Source organism: Haemaphysalis longicornis, unplaced genomic scaffold, assembly GCF_048455015.1.
Source record: "Haemaphysalis longicornis isolate Haplotype H1 unplaced genomic scaffold, Haemaphysalis longicornis Haplotype H1 scaffold_2, whole genome shotgun sequence".
NCBI lineage: Eukaryota > Metazoa > Arthropoda > Arachnida > Ixodida > Ixodidae > Haemaphysalis > Haemaphysalis longicornis.
The window spans coordinates 18,989,892-19,012,886 of NW_027526295.1; the positions used below are offsets into that span (position 1 = coordinate 18,989,892).

Genomic DNA, 22,995 nt, shown 5'->3' on the forward strand with positions numbered 1-22,995 from the left:
GCTCATCAAGTCGGCGACCCAGGAGCCGCTGCTATCGCTGTCCTGGTCATCTCGCGAAAATGTGCTCCAGCGATAATCCGAGGAAACGGAAAAAGGCGCTCATGCAAGGTATGCCGGGAAGAAGACTGGCGGTGGCGGAATTATACCGTGTGGAGGGAGACTCCGGGAAACTCGCAAGGGACAGTTGGAAACTCAAATTCACTTGGTGCTGCGTTGGCATTGCAAAGCTGAGAGACGTGGGGTCGCCTGTCTGGGCTGCGAACCGCGAAATTTATGAAAAGTATCGCGAGCGCCGGGCGCCCTTGAAACCTTCGGCTGTCACGCTTTCCTGTAGTCCATACCCGTCCTACGACAATTGGACATGACAATACCCTACAAGGGTGCCGTAGTAGAATGCTCCTTGATTGTACTGAATTTCCCCGACCTAAGTCTATGCAGTCGTGACTTGATTTTTCAGCTGAGCAAAGCAGGGTGATCTGCTCTTCCCCTGTCTGCGGAAACCAGATCGCCGACGACTCTTTCGGCCGTGGGCGCCGTTGTCAACGAGTTTCAAAACGTCTTCAGCTCGAAACTCGGCTACATCACCCGTCGCCATGTCCCCCTGCAGCTCAAGGAAGGCGCCACACCCAAGTTCTGTAAGTCACGATACATTCCTTTTCGTGATAAGGTTTCTCGAGAACTTGACACAGTATTAGCGCTAGGGGTGTTACCACCGGTTGCGTAGTCAGAATGGGCTACGCCCATTGTGCCCGTCCTAAAGTAAGAGAACAGTTGAGATTTGCGTCGATTTCAAGATTACGTTACACCCGGTCTGCGCACTGGTGCAGTATCCGTTGCCGGTGATTGACGTCATGTTCGCGTGCATAACCGGCGGCGAGTATATTTCAGCACTATCGACTTGCGTGACGCATGCAATCAATGACCGCTTGGCGAAGAATCTATGTGTAATTAACACGCACTGAGGGCTATTCTGCTTAGAGAGACTTCCTTTTGGCATAATGTCTGTCCCGGGCATATTACAACGAAACATTGAAACAATCCTGCGAGCTAGGGCTGCCAGGCGTACAAGCTTATCTTGATGATGCGTTGTTTTAGTGACAAGGGAGCAGTGACACCCTTCCAGCAGTGCCGATGTGAAACTCTGGCTAGAGAAACGCCGGAGTCTAGTCAGTTGTCAGTCACGTAAAAAGCAAGAAATCGAAAAGAGGGCCTACACCCTACCGAGAAACATGTGGGTACAACCGCCACGGTCCCCAGCCCGACAAAAGAGCAGGAACTGTTATAGGGCGTAAATGACATAATATGGTAGTACTCCAATATCCTTCCGAATATGTCATCCTTGCTGGCACATCGTATCAGTTGCTGGGCAAAAATGCGCGTTGGGTCTGGGGAGAAGATGAACACACCGCCTTTGCCAACGCAACAAGGACGCAAAAGACATGGTGTGCTCGCTCACTACGACCCCACAAAACCATTAAACCTAAAGTGCGATGCTTCTCCAAATGGTGTTAATGTCATGCTGTTCCATACGGATAGAAAAGTGAATAGACCCATGGGCTTCCGATCCCGAACGCCGACCAATGCTTACCGAAATTATTCCCAGCTACAACGCGAGGCCTTAGCCCTTGCTTTTGGGGTGTCGTGACTATTTCTTAAACAGAGATTTCACCTTGGTCACCAGCCCCTCGTGGGACTGCTGAAAGAGGACAAGCCGACGAAAGCGTTGGCCGCAGCTCGAATACATGTCCCAGCTCCCCAGAGCTGGGCTGCCTACCTCGGCGGACTTGGCTGCAGCGCTCACCCGGTAGGCTGCTCCTAAACGCCGAAACCCTCGGCCAGCTGCCACCGCTGCAGCAGACGCAATTGGAACAACCGGCGAGAAGAGAACCCACGTCTACGCCCTGGCACGCGTTGGTGATGGTACTGTTGAAGAACTGAAACAGCTAGCTGCGCGGGACTTTTCACTGGCGAAGGTCATGGAGTATGGACGAAGCGAAGCTGGTCGACGCATGTAAAGAACGCGGAGTTGGTGCCAATCTCGGATCGCTGGATGGCATTATCCGTGGTTCATGGGTTGCTATGCTGGGGTCAAGTTTTTGTTCCCACAGAAGCACGAGGACGCGTGCTAGGCATGTTGCATGGGGCAAATCAAGGGTCATCGGCCATGAAAGCTGTCTCCAGATCGTACTTCTGGTGGCCGGGTCTCGACCGAGGGATAGAACACATGCCAACGTCATGTCATAACTGCGTTCAAAACCTGACTCTGCCAGCTGCCGCTCCACCCGTGATTTGGCCGGCGGCTCAAGAAAAATGGTCGAGGCTGCACGTCGATTTCGCCGGACCGGTCGCAGGCAGCATCACACTGGTGGTCGTGTATGCGGGTGGTAAATGGACTGAAGCCGTGCCCGTCAACAGGCAAGCACTTCGTCCACCATTGCCAGCTTGCACGCCTGATTGCACACAATAGTAACGCATAACAGCGCGCGGTTCACTAACGACGAATTTGCCACCTTCGTTGAGAACAATACATCACCCGCCTTTGTACTGCTGTGTCTAACGTGTTCGTCTAGCGATTAAGGAAGCTATAAAGAAGATACGCGAAGGAACATGAGAAGATAAATTCGCGAAGGCCCGTTTCAACTGCCGGAGAGCGCAGACCCACTAGAAAAAATCCCCTTCGGACCTTCTATTCGGCTACCTAATCCGCTCTCGCTTGGACTTGTGTTTCCCACCTTGTCCAGGGTCAACCCGGGATACGGATGAGTGGACGCCGCCACGTACGGCCGTAACTAGGGCCAGGAGAAGAACAGGAGCCGGCAGAGTGCCGTCCACTACAGGGTGACCGTACAACCGCCGGCTGGGTTGGTTCGAAGCAACAGAGACCATTCCAAGCCAAGCCTGGCGTCATCGCTGAGCGCGGTGCGCCGAGACCAAGACGGCGCCCACACCGGATCTAGCAGCCTGCAGAGCAGTCGGCATCTGTAAATTGCAGCAACCCTTCACGTTTTGTGACGCTCAACAAGGGAAAGTGAGCCTTTTCATTACCGAGGGCAGAGAAATGCTGCAAAAGACATACACGTGCCTGAGCCAGGCCTGTGACGGTCATCCGTCTCCCTCTTGTTTGACTTACCCGTCCTTCTTCTGAACGTTCTTGCAAACTTTACCATCCCTTGAATAAGAAAGTTAGGAGAAGCCCCAACGCTTTCTGACATCAAGACTGCGTCTAACGTGCGGGAAAACCCTCCCCGAAGGGCGTCAAAACCATCGCTAAAAGATCGTCTAACTTTCACTGAATGTGCTTCCGCCAAACCTTCAAGGACCCAATCGCAAACGAAGAACGAACCCACGCGAACATTTTTCGCTCACGAAGTAAACGCCTCTACGAACGATATAAATGTATACCAACACCTGGTTTATGAGACAAAAGTATACTATGCTACTTTGCTTCATAATCGATGCGCGCATTGTTTATCTACAAGCTTTCGTTTTTCGCGTTTTTCGAGTAACCGTTTGACAGATGGAAGCCCTGTTTCACGCAGGCGCCGTGTATCCCGAGATCCTATCAGAGCTTTTTGGTCGGCAAACTGGTATTCGAAATTCGTTCTTTGACAGTTCCACTAAGAAAGCTTTCGTTTTAATACTCTGTTCAGTCGGCAGCGGCGGCCTCAACTGTGGTCCGCCGTGCTCGAAGGAAGTTTGCTCCGCCCTGTGATCAGCTGGACAGGGCCCAGGCGGTAACATTTAGGCAACTCCCGACCCCACCACTCCCGATATATCCCGCGGGTCCTATACCCTGACAGCCAGTGCAAAGCCTGCCGCAGGGAGACGACGACCCTCGCGCGCGTGCTGCTGCGGGACCGCAAGGCGCGTCCCGAAGGAGCCGAGACTCTACCGCCGCGAGTCGAAGCAGCACTTTCGTCCCACGACCAAGACCCCAGAGGCAGCGGCTCGACCGAAGGTGACCTATAGGCCTGGTGACGCGCGCCTTCGCAGGCTCCACTTGTGCACTCACCCGAGGCAGGAGCGGCACTGGGCGTGCAGCCGGGCGAAGTAGTCGTGCAGGTACACGTGCCGGCCGGGAAGCTTCAGGGCGTTTGCGATCTGGTGCCCGGTGCCGCCCTTGGCCGCGTGCAGCAGCGCCTCGAGCGTGCTGGCCAGCACGTAGGGCGAGAAGAGCACGTTGCCCGAGCGGCGACCGCTCTGCAGCTCCAGTTGCCTCCACAGGTCCAGCGCGAACTGCAGCAGGCCCCGGCCGATCTCGTTGAAGCGGTGCCTGCAGCGCCCACGCTCTGCTCAGACCCGTACGTGCATTCGTGAAACGAGCTGAAAGGCTGACGACGTGGCGTTGTGTAACCCGAACCCTACATTGTCGAACTGTCATCCTGTGCGAGCCTGAGGCGAAAATAAAATTTCCAGACAGCCAGCTAGAACAGCGATTGAATATCATTTCGCGCGTCTCAAATAAAGGGGTCATACATTTGATGCTACCAGTGAATTCAGCAGGTTCCCAGCTAGTTACGGCATTCAATTGACCTTACGCTTTTTCTTACAAGAGTTTTCCGGGGCCCCCATTCTTTCTCTGGGCCCAAAGCACATATTGTCACCCCCTCAGCGACATTACAAAGTACTAGCGACGACGACGACGCCGAAGAAGGTGCTGGCGGACCCTGCGCTGGCTGCCTCATCGCCGCCATGTAAATACTGTACATGGATTGTTCACCCTCTTCATGGGTAGCCTCATCTGCTGTTCTGCCGACACGTTACATTTGGTACAGGTGCTGGGATCGTCTTCGGATCGCGCCCGCTGGTGCCTGGCTCTCGGTTCTCGAGCGCTTTCAGGTTAAACCCTTCGCTGCCGTTCTTTGGTTTTAAATGCAGAGCATTTCTTTAACTCACGATGTTATGCGTCCGTAAGTCGGCGTCCGCAGCCAGCCAGTACGTGCGCCCCTCCCCCGCTCCTCCTCGCTCTCAACAACAGGTGCGGGCGCGCATGCGCGTGCTCCGGCGCTGAAAGAGGCGTTGCAGCAGCAGGTGCTACCTCTTCTCCCTCTACTGCGCGCGCTACGAATATACTCGTTGCCCCAGCGAAGGATCCTCGGCCCGACGTTGACGTTTGGCCGCGGCTTCTCGTGCACGAAGTTCGGCGTCGGCAGCGCGCTTCAGACGCTTGCGTTCGGCGTCGGCAGCGCGCCGTCTCGCCGCCTTATCTTCTGCCGCCGTCGATGAAGAGGATGGCACGATGTCTTGAACTGGTACTGCAACGCTGACTTTGGCTCGCGTCGCGGTACTGGTTGAAGGTGTTGCTTCCATCGCTTATGAACTTCGACGATGGCGCACTGCCCTCCCGAGAGGGATAATAAGAAAGAAAAGAAAATAAACAAAAGAATAATAACAAAGATCCAACCGATTGCCCTGCAGAGAGGGTGGGGTGCAAACGATGGCAATAAATAACACGTTACATACTTACGTCTCTCGCCTCTCTCTCTCTCTCTCTCTCTCGTCTCGCAACCCAACTACCCAACACCTACGACAACAACAACTACAACTACCACCGCCAACTACCACAACCTACGCCACGTGACCACCCCCAATGCTCTGCATTTACTCGTGTCCCTCGCGCGGGGGCATGCGACGGAGGATTTTTTGTGGCCACCCCCACCACCCGGGGCACGCATTTGCTGTACGCTACGATATATAGGCTTGTCGTGTTGCGGTTCCTCCGAGCCAATGCTCGCAGGGAATCGGGCGAGGATGGGCATCGCAGTTCGACGTGCGTACGCTGCCGCTCGCCACTTGCGTGACACAGTTGCAAACACGAGGTCGAACGTTTCCTTTCAACTCTCCTCTGTGTATGCTGTCCGCCGCTAAAAATACCAAAAAATGCCGAGCGCTCGTGCACGCGTACCTCGAGCGCACGTTCGTCAAGCTCTGCATACCCGCTTAGAAAGTCAGGCCAATATTGGCGAAGAAAAAAACTCCAGCATTCGCCGCCTGCCTCGAGCGCGCGTTCCTCACGCCAAGCATACCAAGCATTAGGGAGACACGCCAAGCATTAGGGAGACAGGCCAACATTGGCCACAAAAAACTCCAACGCTGGCCGTATCATGGCAACACTTGCTCGGAACGAGAAAGACACGTCACAGCGCACACCCCTCGTTCGTTCGTCCTCGTGTCGTGATGCGCATGCGCTCCGTACCGTAGCAGAGGCGCGACTTGAATGTCGAAGCTGCTGTAGGTGATCATTGACTCCACATAGCCTGGCCGCGTGTATAGCAACCCGGCTGAGGAAGAGCCTGCAAATCATCCGCTAGAGACGATAAGCCGCGCTCGCAGGGTGGCGTACAAAAACGTCGGCAAAAACGACGAGCTCACTCTGGCCTTGCTCAACATAACGCTATAGAAACAGCATGCCGCCGACGTCAACCCCGACACCACAACAATACTAAAACTCAACTTCGTGTCCGTCAGTGATCACCTGCCCCAGCGTCGCCATTCAAGTCCTGAGTGCAAGCTTCCCTGAATGTTTTTCGTTCAAACAGATTGGCTGCAGTTTGTAACCACAGTCGCTCCCAGGCGTTTTGCCTTAGCTCGATGGAGGTGCGTATAATGGAAATCCTGAATCCGTAGACCGTTTCATCGCTAATAAAATGGGCACTGCATATTCTTATCCTCTTCGCAGGCTACCATTCGGTTCCGCCGGCACATGCTAAAAAAAACTGACACCTGTCTTCCGCGCACGGACATGCAGCAAAAAGTAAACAAGCACTTCCCTCACGTGACGCGCAGTCGGTATCCGTCGTGGTCGCTGGTCATGAAGAGATGAAAATTCTAAAAATCACGGGAACTTCGTTTCTAGAAGAGAATTAAAGTAAGTATTTGCATATCTTGCAAGCGCGCACGACGGAGTCACCGTCTGAGCGTAACTACATTAGCGCTGTCTGCTTGGCTACCGACCCCGTAGCTTGGAAAAATCTCATGAGACGGCGCAGCAGTCCTGTTGCACGATATCTATAAAGCGCTAATAGCGCAGATGTCGAATCACAACGAGAAAGAGGTGCAACGTGAGTGCGTGATGAAGGCAACTGGGTGGCACCGCTAAATTTGTTCTATTGGCGCCTCTCATGCTGTAGCCCTGTTTTTCTCACGTTTCCTTCACATTGTCAGGTAGTGGCGTACTAACCGCATCACTTCAGAAGGAACAAAAGAGGAAAGAAAGCATGTCAGCACAAGTTGAAGACATGGGTAGTAGTGTCTTCAGGCTCCGCTCAGTGTCCGCTGTTGAACAAGCAAACGCGTCACTGCGGCGAAGATAACACTCAAACAAACAGAAGGAAGAAGTTTGTAGTACCATCCTTATGAGCGCAACGTTTCCCACACACTGCACAAAATAGCGAGCAGATTACACGCGCACTAAGTACAGAAACTCTGAATGGGAAGTCGTTTATAAGATCCTTATGATGTACAAAAAAATCCTACATTCGTAGTTCAATTTAAAAGCACAGCCTAGCTTGTAGGCATTAAAAAGCAGAGGATAGTTGCCCAAGGTACAGCCGCCAACTAAAACTGAAAATTACATTAAACACTATAAATATTGGAGGCATTGACATTGTTGCGAACGCAAAGTAGTATATACAATGTTTCCAAAAAAATGAATTAAAGGCAGGTCCTGCAATGTGTAATCTCGGCCAACAATAAAAGCCGGACGGCATTATGACAGGGCCGATTTAAAAAAAATGCATTGTCACGTCTTACCTTTTTTCTTGATGGTCGTAAGATATTCATGAAACGCATTTTGGTGCTTTGCTGCATGAGCTAAAAATAAAAATGATAAACTGCGCATTCGTCTTCTGCTTGTTTCATTTTTGTTCTTTTTGTCACGTATGACAAAAGGAGAATGGAATACCAGCTAGCCGTAAACGTGTGTTTATGAAGAAAGTTTGCAAGCTTATAACATTGATGCTCTAATTCTTCTAATGCATATTTTAGCTGTAAACAGTATGAGATCTCCCCGAAATATTTTCTGTACGTTCAAGATTCTGCCCTAGTTTTATTACTGCGAAGCACTTCCCTGTTATAGGATTGATCTTTTTTCAATAGGATGTCAATTCACAGCCATTCCTGTAAATGAGTTTTTACTTTTTTCTTGTGCATCTCGATATTTTCTCGTTACAGTAATGAACACTTTCTGCGTGCTTTTTGGGTCAGCACAGAACGCTCTATTTACCTTGACTTAATATTGGCGCACGTATTAAGTTGTGTGAACTTTATGATCTGGTCCACCCCTGCGTGGTGCCTTTTCAAGGCGTGGATGTGAGCAAACCGGCCGATGAGGCGTCACCGGCGAACGTGTCCATGTGCAAGTAGGCCTGACCGTGCTGTACAAGATGGAGTAGACATTTTCTCGTTTGCAGAAGTTAACCACTTTCTGTGTACAGGTGATGTTCCAAATGGCGTTTTTCTTGCAAACCCACGATGTTCCATTGCCACAGAACTGGAAAAATTGTTATCTGCTCCAGTGTTTTAACTTACGTCAGCACAAGATAAATGAAGGGAAAAGTTTTCAGTCACTTTTGCACCTTATGAATTTATGTGACTTTGCAACGCTGGAAGTATAACAAGGGATCTCTATCGTTGAGTGTAAGGCACAGTGGCGTCTTGTCCCACTCCTCAACTAATGTTACAAGGGAGCTCATGATACTGTTTTGTTGTGTTAACAAGGTTACCGTAATAACATGCAATCAGTGAGCCCCCTCTCCAGGGGTACATGAGTGGTGGTGGGCTCATAAGAGAATGCTTTGTTCTTACCAATGATTTGTGAAGCGTTCATCTTAAGCGCACAAAACGCATACGGGCACAGAAGACAGGGACAAGCGCTTGTCCTTGTCTTCTGTGTGCGTGTGTTTTTTGTGCGCTTAAGATGAACGTTATGGAATACCAACTAGCCCGAAAGCAAGCTCTCGTTTTTGAAGCGATAGACATTTCATTTTCCCCCTCACTAGAGATGGAAGGGAGAGGATTGTGATCATTTATGTATTCCTCACGCAAGAAAGTGATGCTGCCCTTCAGTGTTCGTACTTCAGTTATCAGTTTATAAATTATTGTATGCGAGATGAAGGTAGTATACCAGTAGGAAAGCTACAGTACATTGCTTTTCGCACCTGATGGATCAGATTGCCTTAGAGAGAATCTTATATTTGATCAAGAGTAGCCTTTACGTGCCCTTGTCCTCAATTACAGCACTACCGTCGTTATGATTATCATGTGAATTCCAAAGACACATTTTGTATGCTCACGGTGCAGTTATTGCTGATGCGAGGTGCATCGGGTTTTGCCATGACACGCGATTTGTCAGCACTAAAAGAGAGAAGCTGTGCAACTTGTCCTTGCTGTCCTTGGTGTTAGCACTGTGCATAGCTGCCCTTGTGTGTAATTTTCCTGTTTTCAGGTTGCATCTAAGTATATTTGTGGTTACTGTAACAATTCAGCGCGACGCTATTCTGTTTGTGCGTTCTGCAAGCTTCGTGCCGTGCTTCTGTGATATGTGGCAGAGCCTATCCTACTCATGTGCGCCTGCCTGGCGGGGCCCGCTGGCGGTGACTGGCGGCAATATTTGACCACCGTCATCTCTGCAACTGCGAATTACAATACATAGGCCAATTTCTCACCCCACTAAAATCCACTTTCTCGCATGTGGAAGTTCTTTTCCGTGATCAGATTGATTGCAAAGATCGACGACAAGCTGTTGCTGAGATGGTCTGAACCGGCTCGAGCCGCTTTTAGTGCTGTGCGGGAAGGTGCGCCGGCCTGTTTGCAGGCACGGCCGACATGCGCATGGATCGCTTCTGAGTGCTGAGAACGCTTCGTAATTGTCTGCTTTATTCATTTTATTGGCGAACGATGAGCAGAATTGACAAATTTAGCACGGCTTTTGTCGTAGTTGATCGGGCGTATCGGGAAATGAGCCGCTGCATACGGGCAGTCGCGCTGACTGCGGGAGCGACGCAAAGAACGCAAGCTTTGGGGCGACCGTTATCTGAGGGCCTTCGTCTCCTCCGAATGCCAGGTGATTTTTTTTTCTTTTCGTCTCCGCTGATACACGCCGCCACTTGCGTTCGAACTAACTTGTGGGATTTTTAACACTGATGCTGCGGCAACTGCGTTCAGTGTGACCGAACTGAGGTGGCCAAGAATGCGTTAACAAAGGTTAGCGCGGTAACCGCAGTTTCGTCTTTCGTGTAAAGCAGTAAACTGCGGTTTTGTCTAACCGCGGTTTGATGAACGATGGTTAACTTTGCCCGTGTTAAATAGGGTATGACCGATTCCGTTGCGTCCTACCTCCAGCTCAGCCACCCGATGTTGGGCAACGGCCAGCGGAGCTCGTAGAGATACCGGTGTCACGTGAAGGTGAGCCAGGTGAGCCGTCACCTTAGACCGGGCAGCAGGGATCTCGTGTAGCCTTGGCAGCCGGAAAAGACAACAAAAACACCCTTCTGTGTTCGCTTACCGAGGTTGTTGCCAAAAGGGCAAGGCACGACCAGGCAACACTTTCGGGCATAATTGTGGCAAGAGTTCCTGTGCGCGTCTGCTGAGTGGTTGCACCGTACGCTCGCTCTGCGCCGGGTCCCAGCGGACATCGCAGTGCCCGGGAACGAAAACGCACGCCTTGCTCGAGCGGTGAAAATTAGGCCAGTTTTCTCCGTGAGCTCGAGATGCGTTTAGAAGATGACCGCTATCATCTGAACCGGTCGCAGTCGCCTTCAGAGAACGGGCGCACCTCAGGTGCGATTAAAAAAAATTCACGCATCTCCACGAAGCGAATCATGATGAGTGGACGAAGCACTGGGGATAGTTCTGACGGTAAATCACCCGTGAGAGTGATTACTGCTGCTAAAAGGATTTGCAATCCAATTCAGTTCAATACCATTCAATTTAGTCCAGTCCAATCCAATCCAATTCATTTCAATCCAATCCAATTCAAATGCCATTTAATCCAATCCAATGCTCCTCGCGCATGCGCAGCACGGCTCTCCAGGAGCACTCTCTCCCCTCCCTCCCTCCCTCCCACCCTCCCTCCCTCCCTCCCTCTCTCTTCCTCCCCCTCAAACCTTTTGAGAACCTTTTATTTTATTCTGGTTATTCTTCTGTGAACCTTTTATTCGCAGATATTTCATTTACACGGTGCTTTGCGTCTCTCTCTCTCCCTCTCTCTCTAACCTTTTGTGAACGTTTTATTATTTTTTTTTTGAAAGTGAAAGTGTATTTCATGAAAGCAATACAAACATATTGGTATACAGACGAGGGTCCCAGAGTCAGAAGACTGAGCTTGTTCTTGTTAACCTTTTTTGAACCTTTCTTTCACAGATGTTTCGATTTACCGTGAGCACAGACGCCGAACGCCGGACGGACAAGTCTCGGCCTTAAGGTGCTTCGCCCCTTAAAGCCCAAAGCTCAGGGAAATGCCGAGGACTCAAGTCGCAGCTCAGCGCGAGAACTTGCCGGTAGACGCCTGGCTTTCTCGATTGTGTTGTTTCTCCTGAAGAAGGTTTCACCCTTTACGATTACTTACCTTTTGTGTTCGACATTTCCGTTACGCGAAATGTCACCGTTTCAAGTTCATTGGCTATAATACTGCTGGGTAAAATATAACCGGAGTAGTTAGTTATTCGCGTATTTTTATCGCAACTAACAGCCTGGTAGAGCTTCAGTGTGGATTTGTATTCGCCCTTGCTGGCGATGCGGTTGTGTTTGTGTTCTCTTGCTTGCCTGACCAAGCCAGAGACCTTCCTGGGGAGCGACTATTCGTCCAGTGACCGGCCCGATGAAAGTCAAGCACAGCGTCGTTCGGACCAGCCTGGAATCGAGCGTCTGCCGAGTAATTCTCTTCGAGAACCTCCCTCCGGACAACGGTTGAAGACCCTTATCCATCCGGATTGCGGACCCCAGGCGGAGAAGCTGTTACAAGTCAGCGTGCCTCTATTCTGTTTGTGCGTTCTGTAAGCTTTGTGCCGTGCTTCTGTGATTCGTGGCAGAGCTTATCCTCCTCATGTGCGCCTGCCTGGCGGGGCCCGCTGGTGGTTACTGAGGCCGTTGCAGCTGCAAAACACGAAGCCAACGGATCTTCATATAGAGACATGTCCCGGCGACGCCGACGCCCAAGCCGAGATTTCCTCTCCCCACTCTCTTAGACTCAATGCGCGCCGCCGGCCCCTCGCAAACCCTGGAAAGAGCCTCTGTGTTTGTAGTATTTTCCGGCCGTGTGCACAGAAGCACTGGAAACTAACAGCGACAGCTCCTTTACGCTACTGCTTCAGCACGCCTTAAGCACATTAAAAGCGAAATACCCAAGCAGCCCGATTCTTCTTTTTGGAGACTAACTTCCCCTCTGTTGACTGGTCCGATACTTCTTCTACGCTATAAAAAAATAGCGCCGATAGTGATTTTGTAAATGCCTGCCTTACATTTGGTTTGTCTCAACTGGTGACTCAGGCAACCCGTACCAAGCAACCAACATTCTCGACCTCGTTCTAACCACCCATGCTGATAACTTTTCCTCTGTCACTTGCCTGCATGGCCTTAGCGATCACATGGCTATACATACAACATTTTCTTGCGACATAATTAAAAGCAAAAAAGCAATAAAGATTATCACACTATACGATAAAGGTGATTACGATAGTACAAGCCAGGGGCTAACGACACCACTTGATAGCTTCTCCACTGGCTTCTCACAACGCTCTCTTGAATCAAATTGGTTGCTTTTTACGACAGAGTTGGAACGGTTAGTACCACTTTACAGTCCTACCATCGCAATAACGGAGCGAGCGGGCTCCCCATGGTTTACTGCATCCCTAAAACGTTTAAATAATAAAGAAGAAGCATTTGCTTCGAGCAGCCAAAAGATCTAACCGCTGTTGCATATGGCAAAAGTACTACAGCGCAGCCAACGAATTTGACGCATTAATGCAACAGACGAAACGCAATTTTTATTCAATTACTCTACCTTCTATGCTTCAAAATGACCCTAGGCGCTTCTGGAAAACTATGAATCCAGATAAATTGAACTTGATAGCCCTTTGCAATAACCCTCGCTTTCCGGTTCCCGAGAACGAAGTTCCTGATATCCTGAATGCGACGTTTAGAGAAAATTTTAGGAATTAACCCTTGAATACCCTTCCTGATGCACCGGCCCTTGCGCACCCGCCAATGAAGAACGTAATTTTCGTACCTTGCGGAATAGTAAAGGTAATTGATTCGCTAAAAACCCGTCATCTACAGGAATAGGCGGTATTAACGCCAAGGTATTAAAAAACACTAAATATATTTGCAGCCTATTTCTGTCGCTCATTTTTCAAAAATCTTTAAACACCGGCTGCGTACCACGCGACTGGCGCGCAGGTAAGGTCATCCCCGTCCATAAAAACGGAAGTCGGTCATGAACAAATAATTACCGCCCAATTTCTATCATTAGCGTTTGCTGCAAGGTAATACAGCATATTTTGTACTCACACATCGCTACATTTCTAACATCTGTGGAATTCTTTCACGCAAACCAGCACGGATTTCGTAAAGGTAATTCGTGTGATACGCTACTCGCTCTTTTTCTGCATGATATTCACTAAAGACTAGATCGCAATAAGCCTACTGATGGAATTTTATCGATTTTGAGAAAGCCTTTGATGCGGTTCCCCATGCTCACCTGCTACTGAAAATGTCATCCCTCAATCTTCACCCGTGTGTTGTTAACTGGATCCAGGGTTTTCTAAGATGCCGAGAGAAGTTCTTCTATGTCAATTCTCATTTATCATCATTAACACCAGTAATCTCAGGCGTACCGCAAGGTACGGTCCTGGGATCTCTTCTCTTTTTGATATAAATCGATGCTTTGGCTTCTAACATTTCCTCTGGTGTTCGTCTCTTCGCAAACGATTGTGTAGTTAGTTTATCGTCCGGTAACTAATAGCTCTGATAACTCTGCTATAGTGCCTAGAATATACCAGTGTGTGTGTCGAGCGGAGCGCTTCGCGTGGCGCCGTTTGCAATAAAAGCCCACCGCTGCCGCCAGATGGCGCCTCTTGGCGGAAGTGTGCTGCTTCAGCAGATGACGCAGTTTTTTTCGCTTTGGAAGGCGGAAAGGTGGCCTTGTGCGTGCGTGATTAAAGAGATTGTGAACGTGTTTTTTCTTCATCTAGATGCACCGTTTATTGTTCTGCGTGGGTGCTTGAACATGCAAGCCATTCCGTCAGCCCCTCCCAGCAGTTTTGGGCTGATATTGCACCGGTTCTGCGGGCGGGCGCGAGCATCCGTGCCACGCCAAATCGCGGCCTGTGTTCCGGGTTGTTGTTTTCCCGTGCCTGTCACTAAAACCGCTTTGTTTAACTGTAAATCAAGCTGACAATGTCAAAGTGATGGTGCAAATCGACAACATGCTAATTGCGCCGCTGTGTAAAAGCGGTATACCGCCCAAACAAGGGCTATGTCTACCAATTCAGCGGATGCTACGCGACTTGCGCAATAGGAACGAAGCATCAGAATAAAATACAGAAGGGTGACGGAGGCTGCAGTTGAGCAGTTGTACCGAGCAAATGCTTAGACAGGGTGTCCCAGCTATCATGCACCAAGATTTACACAAAGAGTAAAGGCGTAACTCGAAAGAAACCAGGTGAACAATGTTTGCAGTACTGTGAAGAAGCGCACAGTATTTGTTTCTTTAATGAGACTTAATTAACTAATTGTAATTAATTATCTAACTCGAGAAATACTGTCCTAATCACTAAAGTGTCAATGAGGCACTTGTAGGTAACCACAAGGGGCATCTAACTGCGATATTTTCAGCGATTAACTAATTGCGTACACATTTATTCTGACTGATAAAGGAAACCCGCGAAATATGAAAAATACCACGTGACGGCGCCTCCGCGCGCACCGTAAAGCAACGCCCTCAAACAGGCTGCCTCTGAGTTAGCCAGAATGAAATAGACAAAAAAAAGAAAGAAGAAATCGAGACCGAGTTTGTTCCTTATCTGCACACGCGTCCCGCGAATCTTGCTGCTGCTGCTCCTTCCATGCATGCTTTTATCAAGGTGATGCGCTGTCTCTTCGGGCGGGTAACACGCGAAGCAGTTGCTTTCAATCAGCTTTGTTTGGGTACGCTGCTTTACAATGCGCGCGTAAGCGTCGTCACGCTTTTTCAGCGCTACAGAATACGACGCCTAGCGTACTTTCGATTGTAAGTAATACTGATAACCACGCTGATAACAAACGTTTGGCTTTTCGCGTTAAATGCGTTCTCTTCTCGCTGCTTTAGCAACCTCTCCAAAAAAAAAACGATATGCACAGAAAACGTTTATCCTTGCATCTTTTAACCAATCCTCAAGAAATAAATGCCAAGACAAAGGCGATGTTAAGTTTACAAAACAAAGTAGTCACCGCGAACCCGTTGCGCTGATTCGCAACGAGAAATAAAAAGGAAACGTTTTACTACATCTGCAGCAGCGCAACTTTATATTTGCCATCTTTAGGGTTCGTAAGCGACCTTATACGCAAGAATGCAAACACATCTCGCTGTTGCAGGCACCTGTTAGATTTTAAAAGGAACGCAAATGGTCAACACAGCAGCCGTAACAGAAAATTTGTCCTCACTGTGAGGTCTTAGAAGCTTGGTTTGCACACTGTAAACCTGCTTGTCACTTTGCGAAAACCTAGCTAAACATGAGATGTTGCTTGTACTGCTTGCGTTGACAATTCAATTCGCAAGTTCACTTGCGACGAAAGCCGTAAATGAGTGATCCGACATCGTTATTCATCAAACCTTCCTTCAGAGTCGCTGAAATTTCATTTAAAACACCCGTTAGAGCGGTTGCATTTATATCTCTGCGCTGATCAAAATTCAGTAATTTTATGTTGCCTTTCGAACACAAAAAATATCGTAAGCTCTTAGAAAGAATGTCGGGGCAGGTAGGTGGTGTTACCATTTCTGGGCATCCCACAAATGCAAGAATGCGTCATGCTACCAGTGAAATCGATTGAAATTGTTGGTGTAAACTGAATTTCAGAGATCGAGGCTTCATGATTTGTTTCTGCTTATGCTTTTATTGAAGGGTCAAAGCCATAGTCTGGAAAGATCGACCTTGATACGAGCCACGGCGTACAAGTTCATTGTCACTATTACGGCCATTCTGAGATTCCCGGTGGGTCGTCGCTTTTTTGGCGTAGTAATGGAAACTTACTGCCGCTTCCATGCTATACATTGAACGTTGAGGAACCGAAGTACAGCATACCACTCTTGTTTGCGCCTTTCGTGCGCGCATACGGCGGGAAAAAGGCACGAAGCGCGCCTACTGTGTGCATTCTTACGGGCCGCTCAGCGGAGCATCCACACTAGCAGCGCGACGCTGACGTCACCTACATGTCGATCTCGCGGCGAATAGCACTGCTTATACGGAGCGTGCCAGCTGCATTAATAAACAGCTGCCCAACGGCATGCGGATGCCGTTGTGCAGCTGTTTATTGATTCCGCTTGTGTTTATTGATTCGCTTGTTTATTGATTCCGGTTTCATCTTATTTAACTTGGTCCACTCACATCAATAGCGTTGCCAATTCTGCTAACCGGGTGCTTGGATATCTTCACCGTAATCTTGCCCTGACATCTCCTTGATTGATTGTAGGGTTTTAACGCGCCGACGCAGCGCAGGCGATGAGGCGCGCCGTAGTGGAGGGCTCCGGATTAATTTTGACCACCTGGGGATCTTTATCGTGCGCCGAAATCTCGTGCACACGGGCGTTTTTGCTTTTCGCCTCCATCAGAAAAGCGGCCGCCGCGGCCGGGAATCGATCCCGCGACCTCGTGCTCAGCAGCGCAACGCCTTAGCCACTGAGCCACCGCGGCGGGTCCTGACATCTCCTGCTGTTAAACTTCTTCCCTACACAATTTTCGTCCGACCCAAACTTGAATATTCTAATTCCATTTTCTATCCTTACCAAATTAACCTCATTAGTGTTCTGGAACCCTTCCAAAATCGCGCAAACAAGATTGATACTTTCCCAGTACTCTCGTGGTCCAAGTATCTCCACCCTGAAAACCCAACTTAATCTTTCCACACTTGGATCCCGCCGCAAAATTGCACGACTTTGTCTTTATCACAAATTTTTTCCATTCATTGCCTATCGAGATCCGCCGCTAGGGGGCCGACACAGCCACACGCGCTTCGTTTCGGCTTCCGCTTTTCGCTTCGCCACCCACGGACGAGCACCTCCTGGCCATCTGATTGTGCCACCAATCGAACCGGATTCTCCTGATACCACTTTCATCGAGGTCTACACAACAGGCGACTCACCCTGTTCGTTCCAAAATTCACCACCGAGAACGGAGGGCTCACCCTAACGCCCCAGCGAGGAACAGCATCGGCCTCGCCTCGCGCCGCAGCTGCCTGCAGCTGCCGGCTGCATCCCACGTGCCCAGCTCGTGACATCTCCACCATAGATTGCGGCGACGAGGAACGTGCAGCGCTCGCAGCACACAGCGAGCATTCGTCCCTCCCAGCAAACCCTTAGATACAAGTAGTTAGCAAGCGAACACAACGCAATGCCTCCAAACGACCAAAGACGGACCACTAAGCACCCTAATCGCAAGCGCCAAAACTTCCCACTCCGCGTATACCGGCCGACCAGTTCGTTGCGGTAATACGACTAATCGGCAACGTGTGCGTGAAAAACGGCCACATCTGAAATCACCCACAGCCTTGTCACCACCACCGGCTACGGTCGCGCCGACTTCATACGCCAGGTAACTATCATAAATCAAGACACGACGAACCTGGTACTCATCGGATCTAAGAACATCGATCTTGTCGACCGCATATCCCGAATCACAGCCTTGACCATTCTCTCCACCACATACCAAGTTCGTGCCTACATGAAGCCTTCCCCGGGCACCTCGCGAGGCGTTATTAATGGCGTCTCGGAGGAAATTGACCTGCCGATTCTCCAAGAACTCCTCGCACCCAATGAACCCTACCTGGTCTACGTCCGCTTTATGGGCCAGACGAGGTCGGTTCTACTTACATTTGATGGCTATCGTGTCCTATACTAAGCCAAACTCGGATGTGAACTCGTCAGGTGCCGTCCTTATTACCGGATGACGCACGTCTATACCAACTGTGGAGATAGCGGACGCAGAAGATACGTGTGCCCCTCACCCCTTCAGATCATCTGTGGACACTGTGCAACTCTGAACCCCTACGCTGCTCACCATTGTGTCCCTAAATGCAAACTATGCGGCGGTCATCATCCAACTGACAACAAGGACTGTCCACAACGTTCACGTCCCTCCATCAGACCCCGACTCGCACTTCTGCTAAAACTTCCCCGCAAAACTGGACCACTTCGACTCCGCCACTGGATAAGGACAACTTCCCGGCTCTACCCAAGACCAAGCTGCCAGCGCCCCACCACCAGGTGAACTGGTCAGCTGTTCTTGCCACCTCTTCCACTGCTCCACCATTCCCCGCCCCACCCCCCCCCCCCCCCAATGACACACCCTCCCCTCCCACCAACCGCCAAGCACAGTCAACACAACTGACGCTCGAATATGTCTACGCACAGCACATGGAACTCCTGCAGCGGCAAAACCGCCTCGCCGAACAGGTTGCTGTCCTCGAAGCAAGCCTCGTGACCGAGATTGGCCTCAAGTTAAAGGCAGCGGTGACCACACTTACCAACATCATACAGCAAGCAGTAGCCCCTATACACGCCACATTATCCGTACCAAACGAAGAACCCGAATCCATGGATGCACAGCCTGATCCGCACCAACAAACCGAATCCTCTCCTGCCACACCGATTATCAAAAAAGCCAAGCTCGTATTTCCACCCGCGTACACAGCCCAACAAGCACACACTTCCAAGAACACCGGTACAACGCCTGGACGCCCATGAAGACACAACCCACCTTCCCGTTGCACTTCTTTTAATGGAATTGCCGATCGTTCACAAGTAAGAAACGTCAACTAGACCTCTTCCTTGCATCTGATCCTGCAGACGTAGTCGCCCTTCAGGAAACGAATGTCCCGCAACCTAAACTGATTGGCTACCAAACTCTCACAACTGACCCGTACCACCGGGCGGCTACTTTTGTACAAGAGCATCTTCCGGTGTTAACTCATATCCTTGCCTGTGATACCCCCAACACGTCTGTAGAAATCCTGCCGACAACTACTAATTCAACATCGATCGCTTTTCATTCTCAACGTGTATATCCCACCAACCCACCAACTCAACGATGTCAACGCCTTTATTCAAAAAGCTATTTCAATAGCGAGAGACGCCCCCTTCGTAGTACTTGGAGATTTCAACGCACCACATATGGGATGGCGATACCACCAGAACTCCATGAAAGGCACGCGCCTACAGAAAGCCATCCGCGATCATAGACTTTGTCTCCAAAACGACCTCACTCAACCCACCTGCATCGGAAATAGCGTAACGTGTGACACTATTCCGGACCTCACCCTTACTCAGAACTGCCCGCTAATACAGTGGATGTGCCAATCCAATTGCTTAGGCAGTGATCACGCTATTAGCTGACCCGCATCTCCTCCACATTTGGGAAGCCAGACAGAGTCTTACTAGGCGGTGGCGTAAAGAAAAGCACAATAAACGCCTAAAACAACGTATTTCTGCCCTAATCCAACAAGCCCAAGAATACTCCAAAACCTTGCAGAAACAGAACTGGGCATCTTTCTGCAACCAGCTTCAAGGTGCGCTAAGCACAAAGAAAACATGGCACATACTGCGCTCTCTTATCGACAAAGAACAGACGCGCACCGTTACTTCCAACCAAATTCACCGACTGATACAAACCTCAGACTTATCACCAGAGGAACTCCTACAATCACTTCGACAGAAGATCTTCGGCCACAAAATCTAATACCCACCAAATTATTCTCACAGTATACTGGGAATGACAATACAGAGCTAGACTCCCCGTTCACCATCGAAGAACTCCATCAGGTACTACAAATGTTAAAACGCAACAGCGCCGCTGGACACGATCGAATAACTAACCGACTACTCCGCAATCTCTACGACGAAACCATAGAAGCCCTGCTTGACCTCTTCAATCAACATTGGGAAACCGGAACTCTGCCTGAACAGTGGAAAAGATCGGATATCATCTTCAAACCAAAACCCCACAAACCCCTAGGACTTAACAATCTCCGACGTATCTCTCTCACGTCTTGTGTAGGCAAAATGTTTGAGCACTTGACTCCTAGACGTCTCACCACGCACCTCGAAACAACCTGACAGTATCCCAACACCATGTTTGGCTTTCGTACCGGACTATCAACTCAAGACGTGCAGCTACAACTCAAGGAGCAAGTAATTCAAACCCTTAGCCGCAGCCATTCAATAATTATCATGACTCTCGACGTGCAGGGAGCATTTGATAACGTTTACCATTTGGCAGTTCTGGACAATCTTGCCGCTACACACTGCGGCCATTGAACGTTCAACTATGTCAAGGCTTTCCTACACAACCGAACGGTTACACTTCGACTCGGCCAGCACTCGAACCCCTTTTCGACATTCCTGCGCGCGGCACACCCCAAGGCGCCATAATTTCACCCCTCCTCTTTAATATTGCCAGAGTCTGATATTGCTTTACTTCACCTACCCGTACAGCTCGACCACATCCCAGACCTTCACCATGCCTTCTATGCCGAAGACATCACGCTGTGGACAACTAAAGGGTCAGTCGGTGCCCAACAAGACACCCTACAGCAAGTCATAAACACCATCAATAAGTATCTCATAGCATGATGGCTTCGCTGTCAAGCCAAGAAGTCTGCAGTACTGATGCTTCACTCGCGCACACGAGGTAGACCTCCTGAACCCCCAAGGTATCTTAATCTGAAAATCCAAAACACCTCTGTCCCCCAAGTGCCTACTTTACGTATTCTCGGCGTTCCTTTCCATCACGGTGGCTCTGGTGCCGCCCGTATCCCTCAACACAACATAACATGCGCCCAGTTTACTCATCTAATACAACGAGTAAGCCACCAACATGCAGGGCTAAAAGAGAATGAATCCTGCAAGCTCATACAAGCTATGCTACTAAGGCGCATTAGCTGTGGGACTCCGTATGTTGCACTCAAACCAGCCGAATTGAGAAAACTTGACATATAGTACGGAAAGTCTACAAAACGACCCTTCGTCTGCCAACATTTACGCCCACACAAAAACTCTTCGAATTGGGCACTCACAATACCGTTGCGGAGCTTCTTGAAGCCTAACGCACGGCTCAAATCTCTCGCCTTCAACTTACTCCAACAGGACGACACCTGCTCGGTCTTCTGGGACATGGCACCCCAAAAGCTCAGGACACGCCCCACCCGATCCCCATTTCTGTGCGTCAACGAATTCAAATCGCCCCAATCCCGAGGCACATGCACCCACGTCACAACACGGGCAGAAGACTAACTCAAAGAAGACTTGACAGGGATCCACACGTCCGATATACAGATATTGCGTGTACTCACCATGACCGGCGTACCACAATTGTGGTTCTCGACTCTACGGGTACCACAATGACTGCTTACACGTATCGCGGAATCTCCTCGACTACCGCTGAATCAATCGCCGTAGCTCATGCCGCTACCACGCACCGCAGTGAACACCCCCTCACGATAGTTACGGACTCTCTCCAGGCATGCGTACACTACCATCGTGGACAAGCTCCTCTCACAGCTATTCTCCTTCTGCAAAAGCTTCCCCCTCAACTATTTATACCAATAATACCAACGTACTACCAACGTACTACCAACATACTACCAATAATACCAATCATACTATTCATACCAACGGCCTCCTGGGGAATGAAGCAGCCCATGCTGCAGCCCTCGAGTTGCACAACAGGGTATCCCCAGCATTCGAATGGTCAGCCACGGAAGACATCACCACCGACCCCCTGACCACCACTGCAGCGATTCTCCCCCACTAGAGGCACCTCCGCTACAAATATCCTCCGCCACACCCCTCCCTCACGCACACCCAAGCATGCACCTGGGGACGCCTACAAACAGATACTACAACTGTGCACGACTTCACCACATTGCTCCAACGCTCTACCCGGAAACCTGTCAACCATGTAATACCCCAATAGACACTTTCTATCTTGTCATTAAATGTCCGTACTCTCCACCCTTACCTCCACGACTGACCCCCACCCCTTCCCGTGAGCAGTGGGAGAGGTTGCTGACCAGCTCCGACCCTGAAGATCAAGCTATGCTGGTCGACGGGGCGGTGACGGCCGCGTCCTCTCGCGGCCATAGGAGGCTGACCACACCCCCTTCCCTTGCCTCTTTGCTCTATAATAATTATAAACGTTTGTTCATCATCTTTCCCATCGATGGTCAGCGCATAAGAAGAGCACACCGCTTTTCACGCAGCACCCATCCTAACGCAGTGTATCCCGACTATGCCCGCACCACTACTTTTCAGCAATCTTTTTTTCTGCGCAGTGCTCGAGACTGGAACGACGTGCCTGCCGAAACTGCCCTTATTATTGATTCGCAGTGCTTTAGACGAACCACTTAAACACGCCCATGATGTTTTACGATGTCACCCTATGCCGTATGTACGCCCAACCCTCATGTAATGCCCCAAGCGGGGCCCCTTGAGGAACCAATAAATAAATAAATAAATAAATAAATAAATAAATAAATAAATAAATAAATAAATAAATAAATAAATAAATAAATAAATAAAAAAATAAATAAATAAATAAATAAATAAATAAATAAATAAATAAATAAATAAATAAATAAATAAAACCGGCTACAGTGTACGGGCACTGTGCACAAAACCCGTCGTCTCGGTGGATAGTCCAGTTCGTTTTGCAGCAGTGAATTCATTCTGTCGCCTTCTCGAGTTCTCCTGTAATCTCGCCCGTAAGGGTGTTGTTCCTGTATTGCTTCGGCTTATCTCTCGTCATGGAG

The 22,995-nt window shown here is 49.7% G+C and overlaps 1 protein-coding gene across 1 annotated transcript in view; it reads right to left on the bottom strand.

The window, feature by feature from the left end:
• Nucleotides 1–17,469, bottom strand: part of LOC144167852 (ipis-1-like) — an 87,627-nt gene extending 70,158 nt beyond the window's left edge. Inside the window, exons 1-3 of the mRNA XM_077697007.1 lie at nt 17,335–17,469; nt 4,897–5,123; nt 4,013–4,273 (exon numbers count right to left, since the gene is read on the bottom strand). Coding sequence (XP_077553133.1) covers nt 4,013–4,273; nt 4,897–5,123; nt 17,335–17,469 — 623 coding nt within the window. The remainder of the gene's footprint in view (nt 1–4,012; nt 4,274–4,896; nt 5,124–17,334) is intronic.
• Nucleotides 17,470–22,995: the final 5,526 nt, after the last annotated feature.